At 37.6% G+C, this 22,465-nt stretch overlaps 1 protein-coding gene across 4 annotated transcripts in view; it reads left to right on the forward strand.

Moving 5' to 3' along the window:
• The window catches only part of ADGRL4 (adhesion G protein-coupled receptor L4), a 75,383-nt gene that overhangs the window by 23,048 nt on the left and 29,870 nt on the right, over window positions 1–22,465 (forward strand). For all 4 annotated transcript variants that reach the window (XM_042873431.1, XM_042873434.1, XM_042873432.1 and 1 more), the window contains one exon: window positions 16,267–16,419. In XM_042873431.1, the coding sequence (XP_042729365.1) occupies window positions 16,267–16,419 (153 nt within the window). The remainder of the gene's footprint in view (window positions 1–16,266; window positions 16,420–22,465) is intronic.

Raw genomic sequence — 22,465 nt, forward strand, 5'->3', positions numbered from 1 at the left:
TCTTAGGATTCATTATTTGATTTACACTCTATCCAAACAAGATGAAGGTGCCAAATGAGTTTGTATTGCTACAGAAGCCCTTGTGCCCTTTAGGATTTCAGATTTGTTTTGTTTAAATCAAAAAAGACAAGAAAGGATTTTGTAGATGTGGAACTGAGAAATAGGTAGGTCAAGTGATTACTCAGGTTTCCAGTCTGTAGTGAAGCTAATAACTGAATGTGAAACCTGAAGATCTACCAAGGTTGTCTCTGCCATCTAGCTCACAAGCTCTGCTTGTGGATGTTCCTTAAGGAGTCCGGAAGGAGGTGGGAAGCCAGAAAAGGCAACCCTTCTGTAAATGAAGGAGGAGAATGAACAAAAAGGAGCTGGAAAAAAATGTGGCAGAAGCTACATTTTTTTTTTTTTTTTCCTTAACCTGTGTATTAGTGGTGTACAGGATGGGTGGGTGTGATCATTATGCACCTACCAAAATGCCTTGTGGTTTTCCAGAGGTAAATATAGAATTACAGAGGTCAACAATCAGAGGAGCTTGTACTTGCCAGCACATTCATACTTGCCTATTTTGCCCTTTGTTATAGAGCTAGCCACCCATAGATAGATTTCCTGCTGGCCAGCTGGCCCTTAATTGTGCTGTTCCCACTATCACCCCCAGATAAACTCCCAGTAGAAACTGGTAAACTAGAGCGCTGATGAGAGGAAAAGTATGGATTATATCGGCCATGCAGTCCACTGCAGAGGCCATAGCTCTTCCTCATGCTTAATATAGACAGGAGGTGTTCAGTAGCAGTTGGCAAATGTTGAATTATTAAATCGTGTCTACAGCACTTAATATAATTATTGTATATATGATAGAACAGTGAGATAAGTTTGGTGTTGACAAGCAGACTTATCCACCTTTAGAGTTTGGCTAACAGACTTGCTGGTTTGGAATTCAAGAAAAATCTACCCTGTCAGAAAGGATTTAGAAAACTAAATGAATTTGCAGATTGCTCTGCACGACAGGCTTTTTGTCTGCCTTCAAGGTCTGTATGATCTAACCAAGCATGTGAAAGTAAGATACATATTTCTGAGCGCTGCAGTAGTTTTTGTTATTGTAGAGAAGTGTTAAATATAAGCGGTAACACTAAATAGTTATTTTAATCTATTAAATATTTTGTGGATTAATAATAGTGTATGTGAAGGCTGGAGGACTGGGATAGCTGAAATCATTTTTGGGTGGCTTCTCAATTGGCTATCTGCTCAGGAAATTCACTTTGTGATCTTTTTATCCTCGAGGAAGCAAATGTAGACAAAAGAGATGATTCCACAATTACGTCTTGACTAGAAATAACTGCAGCAGAAAGTCTGTTTGCTTCTCTCATCTCTTACTGAGAAAGTGTAATTAGTACACTACTAGATGTTTGTAGGCAGTGTTACTGTGAAGGAACACAAACTGCCGCTGCAGCTCTTTTTAAACACACAGTAGAAACAGACAGCTCTGCTATGGTGACAGAAAACATCAAAACAACAAAACACAGTATTTTATCTGATGGGGTAACAATATCTCAGCTAATAAAATGGCTGTCATTCTTGCCCATTGTATAGATAAGGAAGCTGAGGACATTTGGATGCTCTTTGTTGGCATGCCAAGTTGCAATTATCCTATGACAGAGCCCTTCTGGGCTATGATTGATGAAACATTTTCAGGGGAAAAATGCTTCAATAAGTGAATTTCACTGGGTTTCATGATGACATTGCTTGCACAATGGTTGGCAAAAAACAAAAACATTTTAAGCAGAACTCAGGCCTAGGAAAACATGGCCTCATTTAGTTTGCTAGGGATGTCCTTGCCATGTTCTCTTATTTGTATTGTATGTTGGATGTAAACAGCTCTAATTTTGAAGTTCTTGTGTTGACCTTTTCTGGCGCTGAGATCAAAGAACTTTCTGCAATAAAGATGAGAAGACTTTAAAGACTTCAGTGGTGTGTCAGAGTGGGGTATGTTTAAACAAAAAAATAACAGTGCAGCCTTTGACTGAAACAGGCACTGAATGAAGTTCTAAAGAAAGCCATTGCTCCTCAAGAAAACCATCATTATCTTGCAGCTTGGCTTAAAAGTGGGCCAGAGTTGAAAACAATTTTTTCCTTTTCCCTGGGCCTTATCTCACAGACTGATACTGCTAGTTGTTTCTATCATATGTAATATAGATGTCACCAGTCAAGAGGACAGTCATGCTCTTTCTTTCCTTTATTCAAATTCCTATGTGAATGTGAGGTCTGGTGATGCCTATCTCTGAACAATAGCCTGTAAAATAGATTTTCCAAAGCATGGCATTACCCTTTTTGTGATGCTGTTCTGCTGTCTTATCACTGATGTGCCCTTTTCCCCAGCTCCAGCTGTCCCTTATCCCATATCTTTCAGTGGGCCTCTAGAAGAGGTCCTGGAGACTGACTTTACAATGCCTGATTTGGAGCCAAGGCAGCTGCAGTAAGAATTTAAACTCTAATCCAGTATGTTATTTACCAGCTTGACCATGTGAAAATAAATAATTTAAGCACTACTTTTTTTTTTTTTTTTTTTTTGTCTGTAGTATGTATTTACTTTTGGAATGTAAACCTACTCTACTTGACTAAACAAGTAGGCAAAATGTTTAATACTTACTATAACATGAAAATCACAACAAATCCAGTACAAAAAAAAAAAAGTCTTTCCCAACAAACTACTCCAGGATTTCCAGTGACTTGGAGCAAAACTAAGGATATCCTATAGAACTGCCTGTACAGGTACATCCAGAAATGGGGCAGAGGGCAAAAGGCAATGACATTCTTAATGAACAAAACATTTGATACATGATATAATAGTTTCCCTGTATTAAAAATAAAGTAATAATTTTTATTATTGCTTTTTGCTGAACCAATTTCTTAGCTAGTGTTTCTAAGAAGAGGAGCTAGCAGCACTTCTCTGAACATTTAGGAAAAGACCCAGTTTTCACAGTGTAGTGGCCATGCTGCAGAGATCTAGTCAGTGATGCTGGAAGTTTTGTATATGTGATAATGAAGATGTTTATTGGTGTTTGAACTTTGAGTTAGGCGATTACTTAAGTTTTATTTATAGATTAAGAACTTTTTTTTTAAGAGAGCGATTTGCAAGGGAAAAAGTATTTAGCATTTCCAACTATGGGTTTTGCAGTTAAGTAATGCTCACTACACTAGTAGTGAGGCTTTCTGCAGTGTCCCCCTCTCTGACATGTCCCCAGCACAACAGTTTGTAGAGATCTGTTTTATACTACTTTATTCGGTATACTATGACAATCTTCCTTTTCTGCGGCTTCTGTCTTTTTAGTACATAGATTATACCTTCACTTGAATCAGTGACAACATTATTTTTTCATTGTTTTGTAACTGAGACTTCCTCACCCAGAGTCTGCTGAGATGCCATAACATGGTACAGGATAAGCCAGGTCAAGCATCAGCAGCAGTGTGGCTGAGCAGCAGAATGTTTCATCCAGGCTAACAATTTAAACACAGAGCAGCACTAACACATCATTGCTGCCTGTAGTACAATCTACTTCTGAGCTCCACATAGCCATCCATTTTGGTGCACAGACATATCTCTCGCTGCCAAAAGATGCACAGCTTCACAGAACACACACTCATGCTCCCACTTGTCAGTATTTCCAGGCTTGAAATGCGCATAACACCTTATATTCCAGGCTGCATTATAGTAGGAAAACTTTAAAGTGTTTTAAATTGTTTTTGCTACATATCAATGTTTGCTCCCTGCCCTGTGATAACATATTACTTCTTTCCAGTTTAAAGACTTTTTATTTTTTAATGGAAAGAGCACTTATTTTTGTGTTTCACATGTTTGGGCTAAGAAAGTCTTTAGCCTCTAAAATGAGAATGAACACAGGAGAAAATGACAAGGTTATGTAGACAACGCTGATCATAAATATACAGAATGTTTCAAATTAGTACATAACAACTGTTGAAGAACAGAGCTGTTGGTGTAGTCAGCAAGGGAAATGTCTTTCGAGATTGAGTTAGAATGCTGTATATTATTCTCATATTCAAAACTCATTGAGGAATCTCAGTTCATTAATTTGTGCCATTTGAGTTGGGTCCAAAGTTTTCTGGATACTATGCACCAGAAAGAAGGCTCCAAAAAGAGCTATTAGGACCCCCTGGCATGAGAAGACCACAGATTCTGTCACTGCGAAGCTGTAAGGTTCAGGAAAAAAAATGTTGTGAAGGCTGAATTTCCTCTTTCAGACATCTGATTTCTGCAGGTATTGCTTCAGAAAGAATTGCTGTGCTTTTCAAATAAACAAACTTCACTAACATTATATTAAGCTATTGTATAGGAAAATGAGCGAGTATTCAAATCTGCAGCCTTTTAACAGTGTCTGAGCAGTAAAATGGACCTGATTCTGCAGTATTTTAAAACCTGTAATTCTACTTGCATCATTATATTTAGCCCTAATTCACATCAGAAGATAAGAAATGGAAGCTGTATGTTTTTTTTCATAGTGACTTTTGTTACTGAATGTGAAATGCTGATGTTAGTCTGTTGGAATATGACTGCCAGTAGTTAAGGCATTTTCACCATAGAGTTAAATGCTTACATTGACAGTAGCTGGAAATACTTCAGTGGTTATTGTTGAAGTCATTAGTTGAGCTGAAGTAATGTTGGCATGTTTTCCCATTGGGTAGAATTCCTCTGTCTAATTGTCTCTCTCCTTCTTGCCAGACCATATTTGATATCTGTGGGTTGGGAGACTGGATGTTTTCCAGTAATTAATGGCTTTTCTCAGTAATAGATTAAAATGATTTCCTTTCATGAATTAGTCTATTATCCAGTAGTGAAGCTACTGAATTCCAGAGCATTTAAATGGGATAAGTTACAGGGATAATATATTAAACAAACAAAAAAAAAAAAGTGCCACTGTTTTGGAGGAGAAGTGAGTGAACCATTTTAGAAGATGCTTAGTTCACATGTCATTTTTGACAAGAATGAAAAAGGAGGGAAAAAGAAGAAAGGAAAAAAAAAAAAAAAAGCCCATTATCCTACTGGGTTTATTTTCTTTTCCTTACAAGAATTTAGTATTTACTTGGAGCAATGTAGTCCATATATCTCCTAGACTAATATTAGGTCACCATGTAACCCCCTGAGTAGAACCAGCAATTAAATTTCATCAAGCTACTCTTGTCATGAATACTATAACTTGAGTTTGACAGAAGTACATCATAAACTCAGTATCTTTGGTGCTCAGACTAGACTGTCCGCTCAGAGCATAATTAGCTTGTGGTTTCAGAAATCAATGAATAACGTTCCGCAATGGAAAAAAAAAAAAATAACTTCTCTTGTAGTCACCATTTCATGGCCATCCATATTACTTGAGCTATCACTTCTTAGAGCATTTTTGTCACATCTTTTATTGTATTCTACTTTTTTAATGCAAAATAGAACTAAATACAGCTGTAAAAGTAAGAAACAATTTTAACTGTTTCTGATATGTTACAGCAAATTATTTTTCAAACAAAATGCATTTAAGATATCATAGATTAATGAAACCTGTGTTTTTAACATATTTTAAGTAGCAGATTCAAAAGAATGAAGTACTTCCATTTAAATACAATAGCCCAGGTTTCCTTTCTACATACGGGTATGCTCTTGTTAACCAAATAAAATTTTCTCACTAAAGCTCTTAAATCACATTATCTCATGATTTAGCAAAACTTATTGTAAAGTCAACTTTCTCTTTTATCTTTGAAAAGTACTATTGAAGTGGTGAGTGTAAACTGGCAGTTTACATCTCCAAGGCTGGGAAAGTAGTCTGGACATGTAATTCATAGGAACTTCATATTTATACTGACTTCCAGCCTTATGTTTCACTTTTAGATGAGGTACTTTTGAAGAAGCCAGAGATCAAGACCTCTGAGTGATGACCCTTTTGTAACTGGCCATAGAAAACATCCAACAAGGAGTCATTGGAAATTAGATATGGACAGAGTAATGCTGTTATGGTTATACTGCTTTTTTAGACACATTTAACGTCTGTTGGATGCAACTCAGATTTGGTGCATGATTACGTACGATCTCTTTGCGGCTACTGGGGAATTATTTCCTTTCAAAGAGTCCAGTTAAAAACTTCTGTTGTGAAATTCAAAAGGAAGTTTTGATTTAGATTAACAACAGAGTGTATGATAGTGAGTTTATGTATTTTGGTTCAAAAAAAATTATGCTTGTGGGGTTTGCAGAAATGAGTGTGGGAAATAACAAGAATCAGGTGTGTTAGGAAGCAAACAGCAATTTTGAGTCCTATTTTCCTGAATGTTGTTATATAGTGGCTAGTGCAGTACTGCAGTGAGGATATGAGTATGCAGTAGAAATCATGGCATTTATTTATATGAACTGTAGAAAGAGTTAATATAATCAGGATTTCAACCTCACATTCTGCTACATCTTCTTTCATGATACTGGTATAGAATCAGCACTGTGGAAAACTAAATGGGAAGTCTGCAAGAAATTACAATGCAAATACTGTGTCTGGCTATGATATTATTACAGTTTTGTTTTCATTTCTGAAACTGAATGTTTTCTTGGGTTGGGAATTCAGTTCTACAGAGGCACAGTTATCTACTGACAAATCCCTGTCCATAGGGAACTCCTATTTTGCTCACTCAAAACTGTTCTCTGTACGTATGCTGTTTTACTTTTCAGTTAAAAGATAAGTTTTAGTGAAAGCAATCAAGTTAGCTGTAGAAATGAAAACTGTATTGGGAATGACATAATTTAGTAAAAGGGAAGTTTCGGAAACCCTTTGGCTGATAGCATTGAGGAAAAAAAACACTGATGTCTGTGCACTCTTGGCAGCTTTAATCCAGCATATTCCCATTCAGCTGCTGTTCACCTTGTTTAAATGCAGTGTTTCTGATTAAGGCAAACCAAAAAACTGACAATGCATCTCAGTTGCGTTCTGTGTAATCCTCAAGTTTGACACAGGGTAACTGACAGGATGTTGAGGTTGGGTCCTGGTAATTAGATCTGTGTAGGGTGAGAGAAGGAAAAGCAATGTGGTTTTCATTCTTCTGCTCTTTGCAACTTTTTCCTCCAAGAGTCTGCTTTTATAGAAGCAAAGCTGTAGGTTAATGGGAGCCATTCCTTTGACACATCAGTGAGCTTGAGGTCAGGCTCTGTTATGGAAGCAGACTTTTCACATGCTTAAGTAAAACATGAATGCAGTGCTGCTGTGCTCACTCACAGATAAGCAGACAAACCTGCTGTTTGAGGGCCTGCCATCAGAAAGAATGATGGACCAGGTCAGCTGGAGCAGCTTTCTTCAGAGTTTGGTAGAGATGAACCTGAACTCACCCTTTAGTTCAAGTCTCCCCTGCTCTAGGGAGGAATTCATGTTCACTGCCACAAGCTGTCTGTGGAGTACCCTTCCATGCCTTGCCATGCCCTTGGTGTTAGGCACTTGAAGCTGCCCTTGTGCTGTGGTAAGGCTCCAGACCAGGCTGGCAACAGTCCTCTGGCATTTCCAGCCTGGCACGGCAGGAACCTGGCACTGCTGGTGCCAGATGGTGTGTCAGAAGACTCCAGGATCATTCCAGGCATTAGCCCTGTGTGTCTAATGGATAAATCCATGTCCTGACACAGAAGAGCGTTATTTCTGATCAAAGGTTTTGCTGTGTGCTTGTAGGGTGTTTGGTAAAGCTTATCACATAATGTTTAATGTTTCTCTGCCTTTCTCAAGCTATGTTGTCTCTTATTTACCCCCTTTTCCACATCTTATTTTACCATACCATAAGGACAATGTTTTGCAAATATAAGCTGCAGTGTGGTGACGCGTTTCCTGGCTGTGTTCAAAGTCTGGATAAACATCTTCCTCTTTTGTATTGGAATCTGGAAAAGTGCTGTGTGGGATATTTTTCCCCCTTAACCAAACTGTTTACTGAGTTGTTTTCCCTCACTCTTACATCTTGCTTGGGACCAAAATGTTTAGGTCTGAGTAGCGATGGCATCTCATTCGTTCACATCCTGTTGGGTGGGAGCTTTAGGTTGTTTCAGTTCACTCTATGGATAACCAGTATGCATATGACTGTTAATTTAGATAGGATTATTGTTTTATCCTATTCAAGTGTCAATAGTCCTGTTTTCCAGTGAGTTCATCTGGTCGTTGCTCCATGTATCCAAAACCAGGCTGAGAACTACAGCACTTCATCTTCATTAATTTTGTCCTGCTTACCTGTAATTACTTGCTGCTTCTGATATTACTCCACTACAGTCTCCTCTTCTTCATCTGTTTATTTTAACAGTTTGTCTGGCCAGGTAGTCAGCTGGTGAATTCATGTCACTTTTCTCGGGAAGGCAGACAGGGAACCTGAGTGCTTCACATGCAAGGAGGTCATGGTCTGCTTCCCCTAAGAGTGAGTGGCAGTTCCTGGTCCCTCATGCCTAAGTTGTGATGTTGTGGACTGCACTCTTCACCCACACTCCTGACAGCTGCCCTGGGACCCTGCTCACCACATCAGCAGGAGATGCTGGGCCAGCTCCAAACATTTGTAATAGAAAGGGTTGTGAATTTTCAGAGTGCTTACCACCCTTCCTTCCCCGATGTTGTCAGGGAGGAAGTGCCATGCAGATAATAATTAACAAATGTGGGAGGGGCACACCCAACTTGAAGCTCTCCGCTTGCACCATCACAGCTCTGGAGCTGTTGTACTGAATCTCCTTTGGTCACTGCAGCCCTGAGGTCTCCTTCTGGGGGGGAGTGGCAGGTGGCGTTATGGCTGTCTGCAATGCACGTGCATTGAGGAGAGACAGTGCTGGGGAAATAGTGCACAGGGCCATTTAACTGCTATTTGCCCCCCTTTCCCAGCTTTTGTTTCCCTCTGTTTCTCTAATATGAGAGAATTTCTGTTCTCAAAATCCTGCAGACGCTTGTCTGGGTGAATGTTTTGTTTGCAGTCAACAAGTAGCACTTCAAAAAAATATATTTTTTTCCCATGTTATTCCTCACATATGATAAATCACAAATTACAGATTTATTGATAGACTGATATTTTGCAAGCGTTGAAAAGGTAGACACTGACACCCAATAATAAATAATTTTCAGAATTTACAAATTAAGCAAAAATACTAGTAAGAGATGAAAGAAGCAGTTCAGTTAATATATTAACCTCTCCAGTCCTTTTTGCATTCTCTAAGCCTCGACCTGAATGTGTTTTTAGTATGTAGGAACATGACTTTCCTCCTTTTCCAGACCATTCGGCCCTCTTCCTTACAATGACACCATGGCAATTTTTTGTTGTGATGACCTTTAGTTCATCCAGACTCGCAAGAACTGTTGATCTGAAATCATCTTTGCATATACACATAGCTTGTGAAGAATGTGAGAGAGAATGTGTTTGCTGATCCAAAGGCTTCTGGAAGCCCAGCTGGCTGCAGAGCCTTTACATCCAAACCAGTTAAAAACCCCTGGCAAGATATGCAAATGTCCCAAGAAGGCATTGTGATGGGCTGTTACAAAGAGGCAGAGAACTATGAAATTCTAGCAAGATGGAACTTTCAGTGACTAGATTTCCTGTTCAGCAACTGTATGGTCCCATGCCCCACTGTAGGACAAAGATGAATCCGGCCCATTATGAAAGCAATTCATATTTAAATGAGCTTTCCAGCCCAGTTCTGCAGTCTCAAGTGGTTTTTCTAAGCATCTGCTCTTTCATGCTGATTTAGACCAAACTTGAATGCTGAATCTTTGGAGAATCATAAACAAATTGTGTTAAATTACCATTAATGGAAACACGTCACAAGGAAGGCAAGGCAAGGCTGTTAATGGTATTGCCGTTCTTAACTCAGGCTGTGATGGCTGTAGACACAGTCCTGCAGCACAGAAGTAATGTATGTAAGATCACCCACTGTTCTGAGACCTCCAGACAAGCTAAGCACAGCAGGGTGAGTAGCACTGGAATTTGTTTTACAGGAAGCCTTTCATTTCCTTGCTTTTGAGGGGTTAAGTGAGGCACTTCAAGTACTGTTCTCCCATGGGGGTTACACTTGGGAAGGGTAGTTTTAGTTTTCCTCAGGGGCTCCATAGCAGCTTTGGCAGCAGAGGCTGCTGTCAACAGAGAACAGCCGGATGCAATGAATCAATGTATTCCCCAGCCACCCCAGCCACGTTTCTTTCCTACTCAGGGCTGTCCACTTCTCAGACTGCTGTGTGCAGTAGCGGTCTCCAGCCCCGTGCTGCTACGGCTGTTCTTGCTGGACAGGTCTTCCCCAGTGACCTCTGACCTCAGCTTTAAAAGGTCTGGATTAGGGAGCAAAATTAATGGAAGTTTTAATCATTTCTTTTTATGTCATCTGGGAAATGCATGGAATAGAACAGGTTGTGAATATATTGTATATATTATATAGTAATGGCCTTGATATGGAGCTCTTTGAGGTCCTTAGTAACATAAAGCATTCATTGAACATGCGAATGCTGCTATACTGCTACACTTACTCAGGTATGGCTTCAGGAAAAATCAAAACCAAATAAATCAAGCCCTATCAGGAATCTGTTGACCTGCAACAGCCAGGTTTCTGCTGCCTCTGGAAACCTGTTGCCTCTCTGAACTGCCTGGCTAGGGTATCCATGTAGGAGTCTGCACAAGCACCCTGGCTGCAGCACTGATGGACTGCACTGCTCTGGGAACCAAGAGTAAGGGCCTCTGCTAGAGAAGTAGAGGAATGAGAGCCCTGAGTGGTCAGGCCTTATCCAAGACCCCAGCAGAAAGCCTTGGGTAATGTAGATTAACTGGCAGATATTGACCTGAGACTTCTGAGAATTCCAGCTCCGGAAAAACAACAACAAGGAAGGTTTGATGTCAAAGGCTGTGCAGTTCCAGGGCTGCCTTTCCAATGTGATGGGCTCCAAAGCTGCCCTGTTCTGATGCTATGGGTCATTATGACACAGGAGTTTCATTTAGATGACTCTTATTACCAGTAACCAAATTTTGGGTCCAATATTGCCTTTTTTTTTTTTTTTTTTTTTTTTCAATTAGGTCACATAATTGTTTACTGCCATGAGCCTGGCTGCTGTCAACTTAACTCAATACCTGCCAGAGAGACCAGAATATACTCCATGATATGTAGTTTTGCTTCTCTAAAAATCTGATTTTATGGGGATTGATGAAGACCAAACATGCCCAGCTTACTCTGTATTTTCAGCCTTGCTTGTTAGTTAATTAAAGGGAGAAATAGTTTTCTTAAATTGATTTTAAAAAAGAAAAAAAAAACCAAAAACATTCCTCTGTGTAACTGTGAATCAATATCACAGGCTTCACCCCAAAACTAATTCTTCATATTACATGTCATCATATAATCATAACGTCTATTATGGAAAGGTACTCAGTGCAATGGTAATCTGTTGAGGCTGTTGGTTTGACAAACTCACTGCCGTAAGTTCCCCTTGCGACACTTTTTCATGTAAAATACGTAAACAGCATTACAGAAATCCTATATCTAGAATTGATAAATCAAAGTGTTCTCTTGTGCTTGTCACAATAATAACAAATGGTGTCATTTTGAAACTGTTTGTCCCAGAGTTTTCCTATTGTTGATTGTAATTTTATAACCACCAGTAATGTAACAGTATGTACAAAGAGGTAAAACTTGCATTTTGGGAAGGACGTGGAATATGATTTCAGTAATTTGCTCTCTGCTTTATTCCTAAAATCTTATCAGAATTCTCTAGTTTCCAATAGCACCATGGTTGTAAAATCCACAAATCATTTTTCCTCTTCAAATTTCATACATTTTTAAATTTCTAAAAGGATGAAATGCTCAGTAAATGCTAAACAGAAATCATATATATTTTATTTTTCAGTGAACAATATTATGTATGTGATGTAAGAGAGATTTTTTTTTTTCCCCCTCGAACAACAATCCTCTTTGGCTTCCTCTGTGAATGAGAACTTCCATCAATACCTGAACTTCCAAGTGAGGCTACTTAATCCTAAATCAATTGTGTTCTCATAGTAATTACTTATGCAGTTTTAATACAGGAATACCAACCTCAGTTCAAAAGTTTGGAAGGAGTATATCACTTTTTCAGATATACATGTATATATATATATATATGTGTGTGTGTGTGTGTGTGTGTGTGTGTGCTTACTTTTTAGAACCTACATTATTTGAGAGAACAATAGAGAAATTTTTGCATGCAGCTATCAACTAGTTTAATATAGCCAAATTACAGTTACACAGAGTAAAATACACGGTTGCATTTTCAAGGTGAAATTGGAAAATCAGTTTTATTTTACACTTGTGCTATGTAAGCATCCTACCAACACTCTGGTGCACAGTAATTAACTTTTGACTTTTTACCAGTCCTGTTTCTAGAAGTCTCTGTTTTCTGTTGTTTTTTTAATCAGAAGAAAAAAATAAATAAATCTTTAAAGAAATGTGCATTTCTTGAGTACTGCCTGCAGTGTTCAGTGGTTATCTGTGCTGGTTATGAATGCATATGCCGTAATTAAATTATGTAGCAAGAAAGCAGTTGGATTATACTGTTGCTGTCATTTAAGCTATATTCTCTCAGTGGAAAAATGTTTGTTAGAAAATTTTCTGTCTGTAAATCCTTTTGTTTTTGTTTTTTTCTGACTTCCCTTAAATCACAAATCCAGTAGTACTGTAAATTCTGTAAAATTTGTAAACTATCTTCAATCCCCTAAGCTTCACGTTAACTGTTACCTGAAGAAAAAAAGAAAAAAATATATTTTGCCTATACCCACAACTAAAATGTATTCATCATTTTTAATGTTGTAAAATGTTTTGTGTGAAGTCAGGCAGATTATTTAAATGCATTTAGTAAAACTGAATATAAAATGTTTTTCTTGACTTTTCCCTTGCTTGCCTTTCTCATTTTCTGGTAGTTTTTCATAGCGAGCACCATCCTGGGCCAAATTATGTCAGTGACTTTAATACCATTAATTTCAATGGAAGCAGGATATGGTCAGTAAATTATCCTCCAGCACGGTCTGCTCAGTATTACATTAGATCATGGGAATAGCAAAAAGAAAACTGCTTATAAACTAAACTCTTTAAAATTTCCATTTCTGTGTTTACAATTTAAGATTCTATTATTCTGTTCAAATGTTCTTGATGTTTCTCAAATTATGTGATAATAAACAAGACCATACGTCCTTGACAGTACATACAGCTGGAGTCTGGGAATCATGCCATAGAAGATGTGCTGGACTTCATTTTCTATAATTTAAGCATCTTATTATTTCCTTCTGAAAATGGAATTCTTTCTGAAAATTGCTACCATTTCTGAATGTAGTAGAATTTTCAGTCACTTGATATGTCTCAGTATTTCTTAATAAAAGACTGACTACCTTATTGCATTTGTCTATATATTCCAAATGGAGCAATTCATAGTATGATTTCTAATTGTTGATCTTGTACAGTGTGCATATTTTGTACATAACTGGAGAAAAAGCCTTTAGCGTGAGATGAAACCGTGATCCATGTTCATTAATGAGAATGCTATGAGTACAAGAACATCATGTCCCTCCTCCTTAAAAATCTTAATCCTGCCAATTCTCTGGCTTCAAGCCACTGAAGCAGGTAAATATTTCCTTAACTTTTGCCATGTGCAGACTCTGCCCTGTATTTTTCTTTTTTCTAATACATAAAAGATGTTTCCTTTGCATTCCCACTTCTTTTGTCTATATAATTAGACAAGAGGTAATGGTCATAAGTCATTGCAGGGGATGTTCAGGTTGGATATTAGGAAAACTTTCTTCATAGAAAGAGTGGTCAGGCATTGGAACAGGCTGCCCAGGAAGGTGGTGGAGTTATCATCCCTGGAGTTGTTCAAGAAAAGGGTGGATGTTGCACTGAGTGGCATGGTCTAGAGCTGTCACAGGCATGGGCTGCTGGTTGGTCGAGGTGATCTTAGTGGTATTTTCATCCTTAATGATTCTATGATTCTGTTTAAGACTAAAAAACAAACAAACAAAAAAAAAAAGACTTACAGATCACTGCTTTGAAGAAGAACAGGCTAAGCGAGTATCCTGCTATTTGACATTGATAACACTGCATGTAAAGTGACTATGAAAAGAAGTGCAGCTATGCTAGCTCTCACCACCAGTGAATAAAGAGTAAAGCACATCTGGTTTGCGCAAGCTTGTGTTGACAAGTGCATCAGACTCAGTTACTGAAAACAACATAGTTTTCTAAGTTAGCTGTAGAACAGGCTTGTTTACTCTTAGAAAAATAAGATGAGCCTATCCTGGAGGTTCTCTCAATGAGTGTTCTAAGTCAATTTAGTCACCAATCTTACATATACCCTAAATATTGGGAAAAACAACAATAGCCCAGTAAAGTTATTTAAACAGAGTTGTAAATATGATATTGATGATGATTGTATCAGTCATTTTAGTGTTTTCTACAAGTAATTTGTCACACTTGAAAAGTGCTAGTGCTGAGTGTGAAGGCTTTGATTCTTATATTTGAGATCCTAGGAAACAAATCCCAAAGAGATTTTGCATATATCCTGTATTTTGTATCTCCTCAGCTCTGTTGTTCCCCTACTTTGAGTAAAGTTCTGCAGTGATCAGTGTTTCCATTTAGCTTCCACTCCTTCTATCCCACAGACTTTCCAAAGCCAATGCATGTTATTTTTTAGTAAGTATAATTTCTTCCCAATGCCATTTACCAAACTGGACTTTTGATATTCCCATATACATTCTCTGAAGTTGGTTTAGCACTTTTCCCTCCATCTTACTTTCACTTAAACTAATTTAGATTTACCTTGGCATTCTATGCAAATCCTATACCTTCTCTCCTGTATTCTCATGAATGCCAAAGCTGTAAAATAAATATTGTTGACATGTGTCCTTTTATACTTGGATTCCTCATTAAATTACATTCACTTTTAGTTATAATGAGCTTAATCCATCTAATCTGTTGACCCAAATTCTCCTGAGGAAAGCTGCCATTCTGAATTGATATTTGCATCTCTGAGTCAACTGAATAATATTCAAAACTATGTCAGACTTCAATTCTGAAAAACGTCCTGTGCCAGGGGTACTCTGGGAGTTTGAGACTAAGTTATATTGCAAAAATCTATTCCTGTAATGCTTTACAGCTCTTAATGTACGTTAATCTTACTACTTCCCTAACTTACATGACACTACACTTATCTGTATCCTATCTCTGAGAACACCTTGTGAGAAGACTGGCCATTGGGAAGCAGAAGCACCTTTCTGAAATTCATCCTTGGGCATCTTTTCTGAAATCATATTTCTTCTCCCTGTCATGCTCCTTAATCGTTCTTCTTCTGCAATAAATTGTTATTTCTCTCCCTGTTAGAATTCTTTCCTGTCATTCATCATGTTACGAGTACCTTTTACTTGAGAACAGGAACAAAATCCCAGCAGACTTCAGGAAGCCTTTAACTCTTTTACTTTCTCAGGATGTAGAAAGTAGAGAACTCAGTTCTTGTTTGGGTTTTGTTTGTTTGTTTATTTCAGAGTTTTGAGGTGCTTGGGGAGAAATGGGCTATTTGGAAAGATACTATTAGTGTTGTGAGTATTATTCCCAGTCTGATAAGCAGATGGGAAGATCAAGCCAGGAGTCTTGCTCATTAGTTTAAGATCTTTGGGATAACTAAGAAAAAAATGACAGCTCAGTCATCTAGTGGTTGGAAACCCTGCTCACAGTAGGAGTGTTGGAGTCTGATGATCTTTAAGATCCCTTCTAACCTAAGGCATTCTATGATTCAGTCAGTAAGACAAACTTTGTAAGCTTGTTGTCTGGTACTGCTGAGAAATACCACAGATAGTCTTCAACAAACTAGGAAAAATAAAATTCAATTTAGCTATATTGATTCTGTTTTAATGTTAATGAATGCAGTGGGTTACTTCTTCCTTAGGGTGATTTTCTACCTGTAGATTTGTGAGGATCATTATGGGTACCAAAAACATTATCAAATCAACTATAGCAGAACATGCACTTGACTCAATCCTTTATTCCAACTGAATATGCAAGACATTTGCTTCAATACCCCATTGGTTTTCTCATTTATTAGCTCACTCAGGATGAGGGCAGAGAAGAGCTGCTGAACACCTGATTGTATCCTTGGCAATAGGATATCTATACAAACAGTGCCAGCTCAGCATTCAAACATTATACAAATAAAATACTGAAGGCCAAATTAAGTTTTTACTTGGCTGTTTTCTTCAATCTGCAAATGCAAATGTATTTCTCCATAATTTGTGTCTTGACAGATGATAATGAATGTGAAAATGCTACTCAGCCTTGTGGAGAGCATGCCAATTGCACAAACACTGTGGGAAGTTATTTCTGCATGTGTGCACCTGGTTTCAAATCCAGCAATGGTCAAAAAGCTTTTGTACCTAATGATGGAACCTCCTGTGTAGGTAAGTTATTAATGTCATCCAAGTAGTTTTACATTGTCACTCTTCTCTTACTGCTTCTGTTAATTATAGAAAACTAGCAAAATAAATTTAGATTTGTGAATGTTTGAGTCTGAATGTAAAATTCCAACAATTTGGACTGGTACAAAATTAATATTCTAGTTTTTGGGCAAATGTTTCTCACTGATAATACCGCAGCTGCCAATGTTTTCAGTAACATTTCAATCTTTATGCAGTGTTCAGTATTTTTTATCCACTTGTCATAGTTTTAGAAAATAGATGTCTAATTAAGGAGATACTGAAAACCCCAATCCAGTCTTTTATGACACTGTTTGACTGATCTGTGAGCAAGTTGGTGGTATTCTTAAAACAAAGCAGAGTGACAAAGCATTCTGCATTCAGGTTGCACTTGACCAAGACAATTCCCTACATGTATGACCTACTGTGCTCCAAATATCTTTTGTTGAGAGTCTCTGGTTTGGATATTTTCTGTAATTTTTCAAACCTGGCCAAAAGCAATGAAAAAGATCAGTAATCCTACCTCTCATACCATCCATCAGCTTCTGTTTCTATAGCAGTTGAATGGATTGTGTTCAAGATTACAGGGGAAGAAAAGTTCTCTGGAAAAATGTTTTTTTTTTGGTTTTTTTTTTTCTGAACATCTATGCAATCCTTTAGGATTTTCTTTGAATGGAGGAACTGTAACTATTTCTCTTCTTTCTGGTAATTTTCTCTATATGTTGCAACAGTCCTCAGGGAATGGGAAAATGAGAAATAAATCTATTGCCCTTTACACCTTTATGCTGACTGTGTCTCATTCTAGGTAGTCTCCTGTGAGCCTGTGAGTGCTGACAACTTTTCTTCTTACTGCTCTTAATAACAGCAGAATGGCTGCATATTAAGCCAGAAAGTGATCTAATCAACATTTCTGGCCCATTGCTCATATCCATCTAAAAGAGCTCTGCTTTACCCAGCCACTATGAATTGTCTGTAAATTAGCTGAGATTGAGACTGTTAGCACATTGAGCTGTAAATATTCTCATGGTTTCTGGTCCATGCTTTGATTTTTACCAGTTACAACATTTCCTCAACTTCAGAACTTTTGTCTTCAAATTTTAATTCTCTGACTGTTTTTGTGTTGCTTTTTACCACTAGCTTGCTAATTTCTTTTTCTTTTGCCCTCTTCCCTTTACAGGGCAGGCCAATCTGTTTTTATTCTCCACTAAGGGTTAGTTAGCAGTTAACTAACTTTTCCATTTTTTTCTATTTTGAAAGTCCATATGGGAGGAGCTGAAAGCTTCTAAAATTCACACTGAAAAAAAAATTACCTGTGGGCACCTTTTCTCATTAAATGAGTGTATCAATTACCTTACCAAGCAGGAAGTCCTTAAGACAACCTTTTGAGCCACAATTAATTTTCCACTTTATCAGTCAGGGAAGCTCTAATAAGATATTTTTTACCCAGTGGACCTGCTAGGGAGTAGATATGACTTGCAGCTGACGGTAGTGTATCCAGGTCGTTCTATTTGCAGCTGAAGCTTACACCAGGTTGCAATTCTGATCACAGTGCAAGTTACTCAATACAAATCAAAAGGCAAAGCTACCAAATATTCATCCTACCCAAATAATTTCAGAATCTGTAGAGTCTTAAGTTTCCTTTTTAATATTTATATCCTGATGTAGAATATATGTGCCAATGACCTTAAAATACAGCAGTGGAATTTTGGAGAGTGCAACATAATGCAACCTATTTGTTTATGGATAAATGCCATTAAACCTGTCTGAAGCTCCCAATGGTAAAAGTTTGTACACCACTGAGTATCTGAGTGCATTTCAGAGTCTACCTGCATATGCATACATGTGCATTCTTCTTTTCTTCAGATATTATATTGACCTTCCAACTACAAAGCAACTATAAATCTCAAGGTAGTAAATCAAAAGAGAACTTGGGGAAACGTCAGTTCACCAGAATGTTAGGTTTTGCACTGTCAGCACTATTTCATTATGTTATCAGGTAGAATTGGTGAACAGATGACAATAAAATATGCTGACAAAGGAGAGTAGGAAGGGAGGGAAAGAAAAAGACAGAGAAGGGAAATGGAGATATATGATATTTGTGAAGACATTTTTCTGCTGTCCTGAATAAGAAATCTATTTACTTTGTAAAAGCCATGCGTTTTTTTTTTCCTTAGATTTCACATTCTATTGAACATTAAGCTTCAATTAAGGTCTACTTTTTTTTTTGTCCCAGTCACTAAAGTAAAAACGTGAAAATGGCCATCTTTAAAATCAAAGTGACATCTGTGCCACTCAGCCTTTTCCAGTAACACACTGCTAGGTTTCTTCAGCTTTTTGTCAGCTTCTTCAGAGGCTACTGGAAAGGTAGCCCTTCTCCATCACATCCTTTACAGGAGAGTTGTAAAGTGGGGTATATGGCATTATACCACATTGCCAACCTTTCTTTTACCTGAGCAATTGTTAAGCTTTTTCATTCCTACTTTATGTATGCTGCTGCCTTCTACAGTATGGAGACATGGGGAGGGACATTTAGTCCTTTGCAAATGGACTTTTCAATCACTCGCAAGCTACTAATAAGCAGAAGGTATAATGTAGACATCAAGCTGTCTTGACTGACTGGTGAAGAATCAAAGCAGTGTAGGTACAATTCAGTAATTGGCCAGACTGAACATAATAACTGTTCTCAGTACTTTTAATTTAATTGGAATTTCCTTGCCTGCTGCAGTAAATGAGGAGTGACAAAGCACAGAAATAAAATAAAAGGTTATAAATCTTTCTTCACACTAGCCTAAGTGGTGTTGGTGATATCATTTTCTGATTGGAGCTATTATAAAAGCTTCAAAGTTCAGCTCTGGGATTTGTTTTGAATATTTACTAAAAGGCCAGGGCTTTTTGCAGAGCTATGGCAAATGCTCTTCTGTTTAAAAAGCTGCTATTCTTCAACCTTTGCTCAGGAATGTTGTCTGTGAAGACTGCACACACAAGCTTTGGCAGCCCACTCCTGCCTACTCCTCTTCTAGTAGATCAAGGAGGATGGTTTGAGGTCCTACCCCAAAAGCTCAGGTGAAAATGAATTGCTGAAAGCACTGGCAAGCTGTTGTCTGTGTGCAATCCAACAACTGCATGCTCTTTAAAAAAAAAAAGGCATAAGTACAAAATATAAAGAAACAAAAACCTACAGCTACAACAGAGTATTTCAAAGCAGGAACTTAAAAGCAACATTGCTGCAATTGTAACAAATTGACTGTTCCTGAAAGTCTTATTGATTTAAAAGGAATACGAAGCTGATTAGTACCTTTCAAGAATCAGGCATATTGCCTTTCAATTTTGTCATCCAGAAGATTTTTTCTCTGGGAAACAGTAAATTAGTTAGGCATGATATGGACTCATTCCATATGGGCAACTGAACTGCAGAAAATCTATTTGCATATACTCAACAGGGTGTCTCTATCAGACTTTAAATAGCCATCCTGTTGCCAGAGATGTGTTTTCGTGCTTGAGTTTCTGCTGTTATTTTGGATAATCCTGCTTTCTCATTAAAATCTCCATTACATTTAATACGTGACATAATTACAAAAAGATGAGTAATTTGTATGAATGCCCAATAATGACAAATAAATGATTTATCAAACTAGATTCATGGAAAGTAAATTATCATAATCATTTTGAAATACTTGGAACATTAAATCACATGGCAACTGGATAGCTAGCAATGGCAATCTGGACAGTATTCAAATATTTATATATTTAGAAGTCATTCTAAGTTTTAGCAAAGGTTGCTGTCATTTGCTGGTGTTTTGGAATTGTGTTATTTACTGAATTTCCCATTAAGACATGCATGTCCTTCTTCTTGTAGCTGACAAGGCCAGAGAAATCTCAGGATAAGGCTGATGTGTTTTCTTGTTACACAAACTGTTATTGTTGTGTTTTTCACCCTTGGCACTTCAATTCACTCAAAGTTTGTCTGCCTCACACTGAGTCATGGAGCAGGGAACTGAGTGGCACTTGTTTCAAAAAGGGGTTTATTATTTCCTGGTGTTAGAAGTTATTTCAATGCCAGGAATAGGAATTTTAGCCTCTATCTTTAATGACAGCATTTAATTATGCGGAAGCCTATGTGTAACACTGTATCCTATTTTTTCCCCACTTTTCATTAATGTAAAACATAGCTGGCCCCATGATTACAAGCACTGAGGCCACAGGATATGTGGATAATACAAAACTTAGCTCATTAAAGAGAAACATTTGTAGCTGGGGGCATTAGCAACCCAAAACCCTAATGCACATAATAGTAATTTAACCTCATTGTGTAAGTTTCGTGCTTTTTCCCACTCACCCAAACATAGCCTTCTTCATAGCTCTCCCCAGAGGGCAGAGGTGGTTGTGCTGGGGAGGCTGTGGGATCCTTCTCTTGTGCAGCACAGGCATTTGAGTGGCAGGGAGCATCTGAACCACTGCTTCAAAATGCAGCCTTAGAGGTGCAAAGCAAGTGCTCAGTGAGCAAAACAGGGATGTGAAAGCAAACTGTGGGACCTCAGGAAATCTTGAATGCTAGGGAGAGCTTTATGATTACAAGCAGAAAACAGACCTGGGGAATTGCATAAAACAACAAAAAGTGTGTCTATGTAGGAAATCTTGAGGTACTCCATTAAAAGTTCAAACACAGTTTACAGTTACCTCATATTAGAAAAAAATAAAATAAAATCATTCTTCTGATTATAGAGACTCTTTTGCCATTAGTAAAGAATGTCTAAAAAGCAGATTGCCAGGCATCTTTCAGACATCTTTTTTCAGTCCCTGGATACATTCACAGGCATGTACTGTGTTTTTCTATTCTTACTCAATTTCTGATTCTCCAGCAACTTTGTATCACAGATATTATTGCTCATTTTTGTTTTATTCCATTTTGAAAACCATCAGCAATTTTATATCAAAAGAAGAGCACAAAAATTGTTCGTGTATACTTGTAGTGCATTTCCAGCCTCCCGTGTCTGCTTTCTGTTTGCTTGCTCTTAAAAGCTGTCTAACTGCACAAAAGCCTCCTATCGATTCCGGTAGCTATATCCTCCAATAATCAGCTCATCCGTTCTTTTTTTTTCACCAGTTTCTTACCCAAATTCATCATCATCCTCATTCTTAACTCAGTTTGTCTTCCTCTCCAGTTCATCTATCCCCCTTTCCAGTTTTACCTTAAGTTCTCAGCCTCTTCTCACTATGCTCCTTTAAATCCGTTCATATGTCACTTCTTCATTTTTCAACACTCTTTGTCAAATATACCTGTCCCAAAAGTGCTCACATTTTTCTCCTTTCTAACACAGTATTTCACAGTCCATTACTTCATTCTTGAGAATTATTTGGTGCTGTTCCTTCTTTACGTTTTCCAGTGAGTCCATTGAGTTTATTTGATCTCTACTGTCAGCCAGCCAACTAATGCAAAATAATCCCTATAGCAGCCAGCAGCAGCACACAGACCTCCTAAATTGATCAATTCATGGATTCTCATACCAGAACTCATCAGGTTTGCTCATGGACAGTGCCCCACCTGTTTATTGAATGTGTCTACCAAGCAGCAAATTATTTAGGAGGGCAAAAGCCATGTTAGGCACATGCATTCTACCTTTGGGTTAAAAAAAAAAAAAAAAAAAAAAAAAAAAGACCTAGTGAGCACTTTAAAGGCACAGAGCTTAAATCTTAGATTAACGAGATAGATAGAGTGATTTTTTGGTAGCATTTTTTTAAAGCCATAACTTAAAACAAAAGACGGATGTTTTCTTTCTCTTTTCTAACTGACTACTAAGGCTGAGAAAATCTATTTAGTCTAATCTCTGGAAAATGGATTTCAGATAATTTGCATCATGCCGAGTGTTTTGTTATGATAGAATTAACATTTAAGCTCATGGTTTTAAAATATGAACAATGAAGTATTATATAGTAAAACATGTGTGGTATGAAAATATGATCAATTATGATTTATCCTTCTAATCCCTAAGTATTATAATTGGCAGGTGTTTTGTCACTTAGTTTCCCTTTT

Source organism: Lagopus leucura, unplaced genomic scaffold (genome assembly GCF_019238085.1).
Source record: "Lagopus leucura isolate 7727_CA_CO unplaced genomic scaffold, USGS_WTPT01 Super-Scaffold_100009, whole genome shotgun sequence".
Classification (NCBI taxonomy): Eukaryota; Metazoa; Chordata; class Aves; order Galliformes; family Phasianidae; genus Lagopus; species Lagopus leucura.